The 12,230-nt window shown below is 65.3% G+C and overlaps 1 protein-coding gene across 3 annotated transcripts in view; it reads right to left on the bottom strand.

The window, feature by feature from the left end:
• Positions 1-12,230, bottom strand: part of ZNF423 (zinc finger protein 423) — a 300,151-nt gene that overhangs the window by 11,662 nt on the left and 276,259 nt on the right. For all 3 annotated transcript variants that reach the window (XM_054570315.1, XM_054570314.1, XM_054570316.1), the window contains exons 6-7: positions 10,711-10,842; positions 9,135-9,250 (exon numbers count right to left, since the gene is read on the bottom strand). In XM_054570315.1, the coding sequence (XP_054426290.1) occupies positions 9,135-9,250; positions 10,711-10,842 (248 nt within the window). The remainder of the gene's footprint in view (positions 1-9,134; positions 9,251-10,710; positions 10,843-12,230) is intronic.

A 12,230-nucleotide genomic window follows, 5' to 3' on the forward strand; every position in this document is an offset into this window, starting at 1 on the left:
TTCAACGTCACTACGGCAATGGCTGGCCCCTGGCGGGCCCCCATCCTGCCGGCAGCCCGACCCGCCCAGGCCGGTTCGGCCTCTAGCCCCGCCTCCCCACGCCACGGCCTTTCTCTTCTGGTGTCCCGAAGACTACACAGTGCTAGCGTTCAATGTATCACGACAAACAACAACAAGAAATGACCGCTAAGCTATAACACACAAGTTAGATACACCAATTCGAGCTGTTATAAGGAGAAAACTGTGCATCTTAAAATAAGTCGGTGAAACACGGTGAGGGCCAGCACGCACGGAGCCCTCACTGGGTGCCAAAGTTGGGCTGCTGCTTGTCATACATCCCCCTTACATCTCCCCAAACGGCCCCATTTCACGGCTGGAGAAACTGAGGCTGAGAAAGGTGAAGTCGCTTGCTAAGTTATATGGCTGGTAAGAGGCTGCCCTGGGATCTGAGCCCAAGGCCCTGGTCTAAAGCTACCTGCTCCCCTCTCGCTGTCCTCCGCTGGCCCCCGCCGCCTCCTGGTGCCACTGAACAGAGACGCCATACGGAGCCCGTCACCCGCCCTCGCCCACCTCCCAGCACACACCGAATGTCACCGCGGCCCTGGACGCGCCCCGGGCCTGTCCCTGTTTGACTCTGTCTACGGTCCCGGAACAGAGCGAGGCGCCGCGTTCAGGACCCACACGGCAAAATGAGTCCCTGCCACCGCCGCCCCGCCCTCCGCGCCGGCCCTGGCCCCGCTGCCCCCGAGAGCGTGACGTGCGGCTGCTGACTGGCGCTCCTGAAATGCCCGCGTGCATGTCTCATCGTTAATTTCTTTGGAAACGTCATTAGTAATTGCTCCTGCTCGACCGAAGAGTGCAACCCCAGCCTCCACCGAGAGCGCCCGCGCCCTGCAGGGCCGGTGTCCCCGCAGGAGGCCGCGGCCTGCTCCCAGCAGGCTGGGCAGAGGGGCTGCGGAGCCGGGACGCAGCAGGCCGCGCCGGCGCACAAATGGGCCCAGTGACGGGGAGGGGCCTGCCGGGGTCTCAGGCCAGGGCCTGCAGGCCCCGTCTGGCCACTGCCTCGCTGTGCCTCAGTCTCCCCACCGGCAAGGTGGGGAGGGAGAACAGCATCAGCCTCACAGCGGGGTCTCAGGACCAAAAGGGGATAAGCAGAGCAAAGGGCGCCCCGCGGTGCCTGGGGCACGTGGTGCTCATTATTCGCCCCAGCACAGGCTCCGCCCTGCCACTTACTAGCTGCGTGAGGTGGTACCGAGTCTCCTGTCCGGGAACGCGGGGCACACCCATTCTACCCCGCCCCCACCGCCTGGGGCCCGGCGTCCCTCCCGAACTCTCCGGGTGAGGACAGTGCGTCTCAGAGGTGAGGCCACACGCCCAAGTCACCGTGATGGGCAAGAAGCAACTGAGACCCACCCTGTGGCCCCCGTGGCCCCATGTCATCCCTGGTCGTTGGGCTCCAGAACCAGCCTCTGCTAAGTCGGGCTGGGGGCAGGGCTCTGTGTGGTGCCAAGCTCTGGGAGCCTTGGATCAACACGGCCCCTACTGTTACTAGTGTGATCTTTGTTTCTAAGAAACTGAAGGCATTTGGTGCCGGCTGGGGCGGCGCCGGCGAGGGGCCGGGCACACGGCACACACCATGGCTCCGGCCTGAGGCTCCTGGCAGCTCCCCCGTGCCCATCTGTCGCGATGGCACAGTGCCCCTCTGAAGTCGGCTGGCCCCCCGCCCTCGGGCATGAGTGACAGGCTCCAACGGGCAGACGGGCGGCCCGAGGCCGATTCCAAGTGCCATCTCTGCCTGAGCTGTGCCTTGGGGGCAGCCCCCCTCCATGTCCCCACCTGGGCCCCCCAACGCTGCGCCGCTCAGGCAGGCAGAGCTCGGGGGGCCCATGCGGGCGTCTGACACGGCCAGGCGCAGCCCCCTCGCACGCACGCCCCTCCCCCGACCACGGCAGCTGCCCACAGCAGGGCAGCCACACGCCCTGGGCGCTGAGGCCTCTCGGGCATCCTCTGGAGCTCCTGCCCTCCCAGGCGGGGAGGCCCGCCTGCGCCCCCGCCCCCAGGACAGGACGCCTGCCCTCAGTCTGGCGGCCCCCCTCCCCTGCAAGCCCGTTGCCTTGGCCTCGGGGCTAAGAACACAGAGACCAGCGCCTGGACGCCATATGCACAGCAACTCTAGCAGCTGCGCGACCCTGGAGAGCCTCAGTTTACCCTGCGACATGGAGATCACAGGCCGCCACACTCCCGGGGTCCCTGTGAGGTCTCAAAAGCCCGCGAATGCGCAGACAGCGTCAGGCTCGCAGGAGGCCCTCGGGACACACCGCCTCGTTTCCGTGGGGTGGGGCCGGTGTGTCCTGGGCCTCGGAAGCTGCAGGGGCGGGGCGGGGCAGAGCCCCCCACCCCCCGAGTCTTCTCCCGCAGGAGGCCCAGCCGTCCTGAGCAGTGGGAGCAGTAAGAGACAAGGACACATTATTGTGCACAGAGGCCGGTGCCTGGGGACACCGTAAGGGGCAAAGGCCCCAGGCCCCTGCGGTGTCACGTGGGCTCTGTTGGACCCAGCAGTCATGTCATATTTTGCAAGGATGTGATGAGCTGAGAGGCTACAATGCTGTTTCTAAGTCACAGTATATTGTGCTGTATCATTCCTCAAACGCGTAATATTCTTTCTGGTTGTCTTCGTCAGTTTACTGTTCCCCTCCCCGCAACACGTGGGGGACTTAGGCCTCTGCGTGTCCCCGGCACCTGCACACACCTGGCACACGGCAGGCGCTCGGCAATTCCAGGTGGGCGACACTGCGCATGCCCATCACGGCGGACTGAGTGGGCGCGCCCATGAAGCCGCACACTGGCCGCTCGCGGCGCCCAGGCCCCGGGCACGAGGACAAGGACGACAGCGGTGCCACTCACCAGGCCGTGATGTGCAGCCAGGCCTGGTGCCAAAGCCCCTTCAGGCACCATGGCCTCCCGTCCCTCAACATCCCCCAGGAAGGGACTTTCATGGCCCCTCATCCGCTGATGCCCAGAGAGGGTCAGGCTTGCGTGAGGTCGCAGAGCCGCTCAGCAGCGGGGCTGGGACTTGAAGTCAGGCTGCCCGCCCACAGCATGGGCACAACGCTGCCACGCCACGCCGCCACATTTAATAGACGCCGAGCTGCGCTGGGCTCTGGGCGCCTGCCCCAGTGGGGGAGGGGGGACGCACAGAGCAATGGTGCCCTGAAACGCGCCCTCCCTACCCACAGGAAAGCTTGAATTCGCAGTGGTTCGCTCACGTCGCCTTTCCATCTTCACAAGACCCTGAGGCAGCAGGTCTTACCCCATTTTACAGATGAGGAAACTGAGGCCAGAGGGGTGCGAACGCCGGCCACAGAAGATAATGGGGCGGGGGCAGTCTGGGGAAGACCCCGCCGCTGCCAGCGCCAGCACCTCCCCCTTGCTCTCCCGGGCGTGGTCTCCCTGCGGCAATGGGCGACCCCGACGGGCGGTCTTCTAAGAGGGAAGGGGGAGACGCCCTGCTCACAGAAAGCTCAGCCGGAGAGTCAAATGCTAAGTGTGTGCCTGGAGCACTTTTAACTTTTAATTATTAGTAGTTATAATTATCCGGCTGGGTCTGACGGCAGCAGCACGAAGAGGCAAGGCCATGAGCCTCGGTTACCTGTCCTGCAGGACTGGGCACTTTCAAACGGGCCCCTGGCGTCTGAAGAGACAGCGCTCCTGCCTTTTCTCCCCTCCTTGTTTGTGGCCTCTTCTATTTTTCTGCTTTCTAGGAACTAAAAGGATGATGGTGAAACATATGGGGGTGGATGGATGGTCAGTTGGATGGGTGGGTGGATGAAGGGGTGGGCGTATGAATGGATGGACGGGTGGGTGGATGGGTGGGTGGATGGATGGGCGGATGGGTGGGTGGGTGGATGGGCGGATGGGTGGGTGGGTGGATGGATGGGTGGATGACAGATGGGTGAGTGGATGGATGGGTGGATGTGTGGATGTGTGGATGGATGTGTGGATGTGTGGGTGGATGGGCGGGTGGGTGGCTGATGGACGGCTAGGTGGGTGGATGGACAGATGGATTGATGCGGGTGGATGGATGGGTGGGTGGGTGGATGGGCGGGCAGATGGCAGGGGGAGTCTTTACTCTTCAAAAACTCAGGTGAGAGAGGGAATTCGTGTGCAGAGGTAGTTCTTACAATCCGTATTGGCAAAGGGATCAGGGGTTAAGCCTAGGGCTGAGGAAGCCAAACGAGGAAGGATTAGCAAGGGATTCTCAGAGAGGGGACCAGAGCTGGGCCCTGAAGCCTGAGAAGGGACGGGCGTTCAGGCAGCAGGCTCAGCAGACGCACGCACCTCCAAGAAGCTCCCACCTCTGAGTGGCGAGACTGGAACAGCCCAGAAGAATGATGCAAGAAGGCACAGGTGTCTGTCCTGTGCACACCTCTCCAGCCCCACTGCCCTTTCCTCTGTTCCTTGGACACCCCAAATCTGCCCATGCCTCTGAGCCTTTGCACTCGCGGTTCCCTTTCCTGGAAGAACCCTCAGCCCATCCCCAAACTGGCTCACTGTCAACCTTCAGGACTCCATCGAACACCCAGTCCAACTTTCCATTCCTCAGGTCCCCTTACCCTTGCCCCAACACACGTGCGCGTACACACACACACGCGCACGCACACGGAACTCTCCATCGGAGCACAGTTTCGTATTGTCTTCAAAATCCCACCACGTGAAATGACCTAGTCCCTGCACTCACCGCCTTCGCGTTGGCGTTGCCCACACAGCGTCAGTTCCATGAGGGCAGGCCTGCTGCCCCCGTTCGCCGCCCCACCGGGGCCCGGGGTTGCGTCCAGAGCAGGTGCTCGGTCAAGACTCGTCATGTGAAAATGCGTCGAGGGAAGGGGTCAAACCAAGTGCACTCAAGGGCTGGGAAGACAGCACCCCCGTGGAGCTCAGACACCTTCCCTGGCTGGGTCCCAGGATCCACCGGCTGGGCAGGGCCCTGCTGGCCCCAGTGGAAGGCGCTGGGCCGCCTGGTAGAATACCTAGCTCTGCTTTTAATCAATGGCAATCATTTAGCTGGAAGCGGCATGACTGGGCACACACAAGCAGGCAGCGTGAGCTAATCCTTTAAACACATCCGCTCAAGGCCGCTGGCCGCTTTGCCGCTTCGGGCCACGCAGGAAGCATTCCCTGCCGCCCCTCGGCATGTCACGGAGGGTGTCCAGAGTCCTGGGCACGAGGCAGCCCACCCGTGCCCCAGCCGGGCCCCGTCACCAAGGGCTGCGGGAGGCTACAAGTACCAGAGGTCAGAAGAGGCCTCTCGCTGGCTCTGGCCTCCCAGTGACAGCGCTCAGCAGGTCCCGAGGCACCAGCACCAGGAACTTGGGATCTTAGAAGGGCCTTGTCCTCACAACTGGACTGAATCCTCCTCCTCCTGAAGCCCGGCCCGAGCTGAGCTCACGCCCTCCGGCTCCGGCCCGGCCCCGGCCCGGCCCCTTCGGCTCCCAGCTTGGCCCTGCAGCACAGGCCTCAGGCCCCTGCGCTCCCACCTGGGCCCCCGCCAGAGGCTGCTCCGCGTCCCCCGCCGCCGCCGCGCGTGCTACCTGCTTGGCCCAACTACTAAAATAGCTTCTGGGTCCCCTGACATGGAGGCTTTTTCTAGTTCAGCACCGCAGGTCTCATTTCAATCCATTAGCTCAAATAAATGGCAGTTCCTGTGAACTTTGGAGGGTCTCTGTTGGCCTTGGTGGCCACGACAGTGTGGCTTTGCACGTAGCTCTGCCATATGCCAATGACCTTGGTTGGGCAAGCCACTCAGCCCTTGGGAGCGCCGGTCCCCACACCCATATGTGCAGATCAGAAACCCGACTCCATGGCCGTGTGGAGACCAGGCTGGCACCGGGAGGGACCTGTCCCGGCCAGCGGATGTTCCGTTTCTTGTCTGGTTTTGGAGGGTCCTGGCCCAGCAGGCCAGAGGCCAGCCGAACAGGCGCGCTTCCTCATGGCTCCCTTGGTGTCGGTGAAGAGAGGGGCGCAGCGAGCCTCTCGGGAAGGAGAGCAGGAGACGCCATCCGTGCCCAGTGTCTGCAGCCACAGAGGTGCCCGCGGGGATCCACAGAGAGTGGGGCCATGCGGGCAGAGCCGGCTCCCCACCGGGCCTGCTCACCCTCGGCAAGGAGTCCACCGGGCCCCAGGCCTTCAGCTGCGCAGGCCTGGGCAGGAGACCTCAGGCCCACGGACCCGGCGTTGGCGGACGCAGAGGTCTACAGAGCTCCCTCGCCCCCACGCAAACCCGCACACTGCTGTCCACGGAGCCCGGGCCCCGCAGAGGAAAGCAGGGTCCAGAGAGGAGCCTGGGGCCACCGCCCCCAGAAGCCTGTAGGAAGGGAGGCTCGCAGGCCTGGCCTCCGCCCTGCCCTCCCTGCCTCGCGCTCCACACAGAACCCCCGGTGGCTCGCGGCCTGGGGAGCTGCTCAGGCCCGGCGGGGGCCAGGCCCCGGCACTTGCCTGCCGGCCCAGTCCCAGCTGGATGATGACGACGACGTCCACGCCCGAAAAACCCTCCTCTCAAAAACCCAGACAACTGCTATCCGAGTTACTTAACGAAAGCCGTTATTTGCATAGATTTGGCGTTGCTACAACACTTCCACATTTAAGCGGTCTGTAATTAAAATCATTAATTGCAGAAAATAGGGACTCGTTAAGGCTATAATTTAGTGAGGTTCTCGGCATTCGGGGATCTGCCTCAGAGGTTGGCGGGGTGGCCCCGGAACCCACTGCTCCCAGGAAGCAGCAGCAGCCCAGGCGGGCGCAGGGGGAGCCGGATCAGGCCGGAGCTGCCGCTCCCCACGCTCCGCGCGAGCTGGGCTCTGGCGCCATGGCGCCGACGAGGCTCGGGGACGGCCGACGGGGAGCCGTGTCTGGGACAGGCCCAAAGCCACGGAGGAGAGCAGGCCCCGCTCCTGGCATCCGGGGCAACGCAAATCCCAGGCTTCAGTAAATCACAGCTTCAGTGCGCTCCTGGGTTTTTAAAGGAGGCCTGTCAGCTGGACTATAAAAAGCTCCAGGTGCCTGGGGACCCGGGGCCTATTTCGGTAGCTGGGCCAGGCAGGTAAGGCAGGTGGGAGGTGGGTGAGGCCGCGCACAGCCGGCGCACAGGCAAGGAGGCTCCCTGGACGACCCGCCAACCAGGCTCTGACACTGTGCCCCCTTTGGTCACATGACAGCTGGGGCAGTGTGCGGCCCCCTCCGCGTCCCCAGCCCAGACGGATGCGCCCAGTTTTGGATCGGTGGGCCCAGCTGGGGTCCTTGCCCTGCTGGCGGCCGTTCGGAAGTGGCAGCCCCCTCGGGGCCGGGGTCCGTGCCATCGGGCCCACGGCCCCATCCCACCCTGTGATGCGGGGACGGCTGTGTGGGCGGTGGGAGGACGCACAGGGACGCGGGGGGGGGCGCCCGCGGCAGGGAGAGGACCAGGCCTTCCGCAGGCGGCCCGGGCGCTCTCCGAAGCCAGCGGTGGGAATGGGACCCTGGCGGCCAGACGGTGCCTCCCCCACCCCGCCCCCACCCCACAGGGCCCCCCGCGGGCCAGCTCTCGTTTCCTCTGGGCGACAGCCGTGCAGAGAGGACAGCCCAGGCCTGGCTCTGGGGTGGCTGCGGCGCGGTGACAAGGGTCTGCCCCGCCACGGGCCTTCCCCTTCAATCCCAAGAGAGACGCCATGGCTGCCCCCCTGCTACTTCCTGACTTGGTGCTGGCTGCGGCGGCCTCAGCCTCGCGCGGGAGGCCGGGCGGGCGGCCGGGCGGGGTGCTGACAGGAGCCAGCCGCCCCTCCTTCCAGGCCCAGGGCGGGATGACCTCCCTCCCCCTTTGAAAGGGGGCACGGCCACACGACCTGCTCTGGCCGAGACCACGCCGGGCGCGGAGGCGGGCGTCACTCCCCAGGGGAGGCTTAGAGCTGGGGTGCGGCACCCCGCCGCCGCTTCCTCCCCGTCTCGGCGACCTGGTGACCTGGCCGGAGATGGACTTCCTGGGGCCGGGTCACCGAAGGAGGGTGTTGACCGGAGTCCCACCCCAGCCCTGTGCCTGGAGATAAAACACGAGCCACACAAATCTCTGTCACTTGAAGACACCCACCTAGAGGAGGCTCGCTCCTGCAGCCAAGCCTCCGCTGGGTCCCACCGCAAACGGTGTGATCGCAGCCCGCGGTGCTTCGGCGTGCCCGTGCGCCCCTTCTCTGGGGGGGTGTCTGCTGTATGAGGCATTCCTCTGTGTGTGTCGCGTTACCTTTGAAAACGCTCTGTGGTGTGTGCGCACACGTGGGAACTGCGTGTGGAGCCGCGTGTGTGGGGCACTCCAGTCCACGCACAGCACGTATGTGAGGTTTCTGTGGGCCTGCGTGCTGTTTCTGGGTGGGTGAGCTGCCTCTCCAGCGTTACAGGAATTTCGGGCAAAACCAGCGGGTGACAAGGTGGTTTCCCCTGGACGCAGGCGGGACGGGGCGGGAGGGGGGCGGCCGCAGGTGCCAAGGGAGGCCCCGCCCCCGCCCCGCCCTTCACGAGGGCCCTCGCAGCTGCAGCAGGCCCTGGGTTGGGGCGTGAGAAGCGGGTCACAGCCATGGTGCCCCGCCGGGGGGGCCCGTCTCTAGACCCCTGGTGGCGCCCCTTCCTCAGAATCGGGGCCCGACCCGGCACCCCCTGCCTTCGCGTTTCTGACTTTGCCGGGCACGGAAGGAGGCTCCCAGATCCCAGACCTAGGCCCCGGCTGCGCGTAGCCCCGGACCCAGCCATGCAAGCCGCACGGGCCACCAGCCACAGACCCTGAGCTCCGTCGAACATCACTGCAAGTCGGCAGCGGGGAGACAGGGTCCCCAAGACGGGATGGACTTGCCACAGAAACACCACACACAGGAGCCTTTGGGCGCTGCCCCAGGCTCAGCGGCTTCACTCAGCTCCCCTGAAAACACGGCTGCCCCGCACGCCGGCTGGACAGGAGGGCGGCCGCCGGCTCCGGGCCCACACGCCGGCTCCGGGCCCACACACCAGGCCCGGCCCCCCTGGGCGCTGAGTCCAGGGCCCCAGCAGCCCAGCGCGCCCGAGCCCCTCCGTGCTGGGGCCCAGCCCGCACCCCGGGCGCCACGGGCGCGGGCACTGACCTGCAGCTCCGTCTGGAAGAAGAACTTCTGCGGGCACTGCGCGCAGTCGTAGATCTTGTCCTCCTGCCCGTGCACCGCGAAGATGTGCTGCTGCAGCTTGTTGGCCTGGACGAAGACTGGAGACGGACACGCGTCAGGCAGGGCCTGGGGACCCGGCACAGGCGCCCGAGAGCTGCCTGCGCCCCTCACATGCAGGGGCCGCCCGGCACGGGCACGGCCGACCGGCCAGCCAGCCCGCGGGCTCCTGAGGGCAGCGGGGGCTTGGACCAGGGAGGCGGGGCTCGGCCACCGACAGGCTGTGCAACGCCGGGCAAGTCGCTGAACCCCTCGCGCTTCACGTCCTCGTCTGCAAGATGGGGACCTGTCACTCCCTCGTGGCTGGAAGGATCACAGGGGCTCACTGGAAAAATGCTTCAACGACGGCCTGGTGCATAATTAGCCCAACAACTCGTCATCTGCCAGGTGCCACCTTCCACCAGCACAGGCCTGGGAGGAGGGCACGGTTGCTGTCCCCATTTTACAGAAGAGGAAACAGAGGCACAGGGCATATGAAGGGACTTGCCCCAGGCCCTGCTGCTGGCAGGCGGCGGAGCCGAGATTTGAGTTCAAGGCGCTTTGTGCAGTGTCTGGTGCAGGAAGGTGCTCGGCACACGGGCACCGTTGTGCTTGCTGTCACGGCTGCTGCCTGCGCCCTCGGGTCCCCTCACAGGGGCCCCGGGCCCCGGATCAGCAGACCCAGGCCCACTCGGCCCACGGAGAGTGATGGTGGCAGACGTGCGGGGCTCCGGGGATTGAGCGGGGACAAGGCCCTGGGGGGGTGAGTGTGCGGGACGCTCCCCACAGCGGACCCCCTTCCGCCGGCCTGTCACCGAGCAGGTCGCAGCCCCGGTGGCAGGGTCCCAGGCCCCAGGCGCACGCAGGAGGCGGCTCTGAAGCAGCTGCGTGTCTGGGAGGTGAGCACTTCTGAGATTCGCCCCCCGCTGGGCACCCTCCCCGGGGTGGGCTTCCTGCCGTGGCAGACGGCAGATGTTGGGGGCGGCAGGGGACGGCCAGGCTCCCCTGCACGCACCGGCTGCCATCTGGGCAGGAGGAGGGGGGCCAGCAGAGGCCCTGAGACCGGCCGTGGGCTGGGACGGCCGCTTGCCTGGGCTGGCAGCCAGTCTGGGGGCCGGGGGCTTGGCCGGCAGAGCAGCCCCTGACCCCCAGCCTGGAGCACGGACGGACGAAACACGGGCTGGAATGGGCGAAGGGGGTCGGTGCCAGGAGGGGTGTAAAGGGAGAGCCCACTGGAGCTGGACCGAGATGGAGGCTCGGGGGGCGAGCCTGGAGCCCCTACCCCCAAAACGTGGGCGAGGCTGGGCCAGCAGGGGGCTCTGGCAGCTGCGGGAGGGAGGGGGGCCCAGGAGAGGGGGCCCCCTCCTGCCTGGGAGGAGGCCAGAGAGCATGGGACAGGGACACGCACCAGGGAGGTGGGTGGGGCCGTGGGGCTGGGGACCCCCGGGGCCTCCCCATGAGCCCAGCAATTCGAGGGCAGGGCTCCTGCCCCCCTCCCCCCATGGCCCCCCAGACCCCTTACCTGTGAAGCACACGGGGCATTTGAAGGTGCCGCCCATGCCCTCGAAGCTGTGCTCGATGAGGTGGCAGAGCAGCTTGGCCGGGGAGTCAAACATCTGGTTGCACAGCTTACACTCGTGGTTGATGCCTTCCTCTGCAAGGGACCGCGGCAGTCGGTCAGGCGGCACGCACGGCCCCCGCACGCCCAGGCTGGTCCCACCCCAGTCCCAGAACCAGGGCTGGTGGGGGGCGTGGGGCTGAGGCCGGTCCCGGCTCCAGGTCGTCCAGCCACCCCCAGGCTTCCAGACCCCAGGGGCCGCCCCATGGAGCCAGCACGTGAGGGCGTCCCTGTCTGTGATTTGTCCCGCTGGTCCAGGGACAGGCCACGCCCCCCAGCCTGCCCCCATGACCCCTGGGACCGGGTCCCAGGATGGGGTCAGCATGGGGGAGGGAGTCCAAAGAGGACTTGAAGACAATCCAACAGAGCATTTACTGAGTGCGTACTACGTGCCAGCCCTTTGAGCTGGGCATTCTGGGTGGAAACGAAACAGAGAACACGCTTCCCCCCATCCCAGGAAAACAGTAACAGACAAAAATGATCCACACGTCCCAGTGTCAGGAGCTGCCGAGGGCACAGAGCCCCGGGGCGCGCACCGCAGAGGGCCTTTGGCGGCTAGAGGGCTTCAGGGTTCTACTCTGGGAGGGGCGGGCAGCCACTGGAAGGTATCACAAGAAATGATAAAGTGCTCTTTTTTAAGTATTTTTAGCAGGCGGCTACCCAGTGGCTCACAGGCACGGGGCAGTCACCCTGTCCTGCTTCCAGATCAGAACCCGGTGCCACCACCCTCCCACCTGGGAGCTGCGGTGACTTCGGACGCTCCCTCAAAGGCTCCCAGGGAACCCAGCGGGCCCAGGCACCAGCGTCACCCCGGCATTGGGAACCGAGGTCTTGTGCCCCCGCCCGGAATTAGCGGGGCAGAGTTCAAGTCCTGTCTTCTCCCAACGGCAAGGCCGGAGCGTCGGCTCACTCTGGTAAATAAGGGCTACCTGAGTGGCTCCTCCATCCTCACGGGGCTGAGAGGATGAAGGGGCTGGCAGCAGTGACCGGGGGGGGGGCCCCGCGGTCAGTTGGCGGTGGCAGAGAATCGTCATCCAGGGCTGGAGCCTGGCTCTGCCACTGACTGCACGATCCTGGGGAAGTTTGGAAAGCTCTCTGTGACTCAGTTTTCTTCTTTCTAGAAGACTCATCAGGAGCCTTCCTCACTGCTGCACACCTATCAGAACGGCCCAAACCCAGGGCACAGACACCAGCGCTGGTGAGGACACGGGGCAGCAGCACCCCCCGTCCATCGCTGGGGGGCGCCACATGGGGCCGCCCCTCTGGGCGGCAGGTCGGCGGCTTCTTACAGAATAAACGTACTCGTACCGTACGATCCAGCAACCGTGTTTCTTTGTATTTCCCTGAATGAGCTGGAAACATTATGTTCACCAAAAATACCTGCACACAGATGTTTTTAAAAAATTTACTCCTAACTACCAAAC

This window comes from Pteronotus mesoamericanus, unplaced genomic scaffold, assembly GCF_021234165.1.
Source record: "Pteronotus mesoamericanus isolate MK-2021 breed Mesoamerican mustached bat unplaced genomic scaffold, CSHL_Meso_final contig_202, whole genome shotgun sequence".
In the NCBI taxonomy this organism is placed as follows: domain Eukaryota; kingdom Metazoa; phylum Chordata; class Mammalia; order Chiroptera; family Mormoopidae; genus Pteronotus; species Pteronotus mesoamericanus.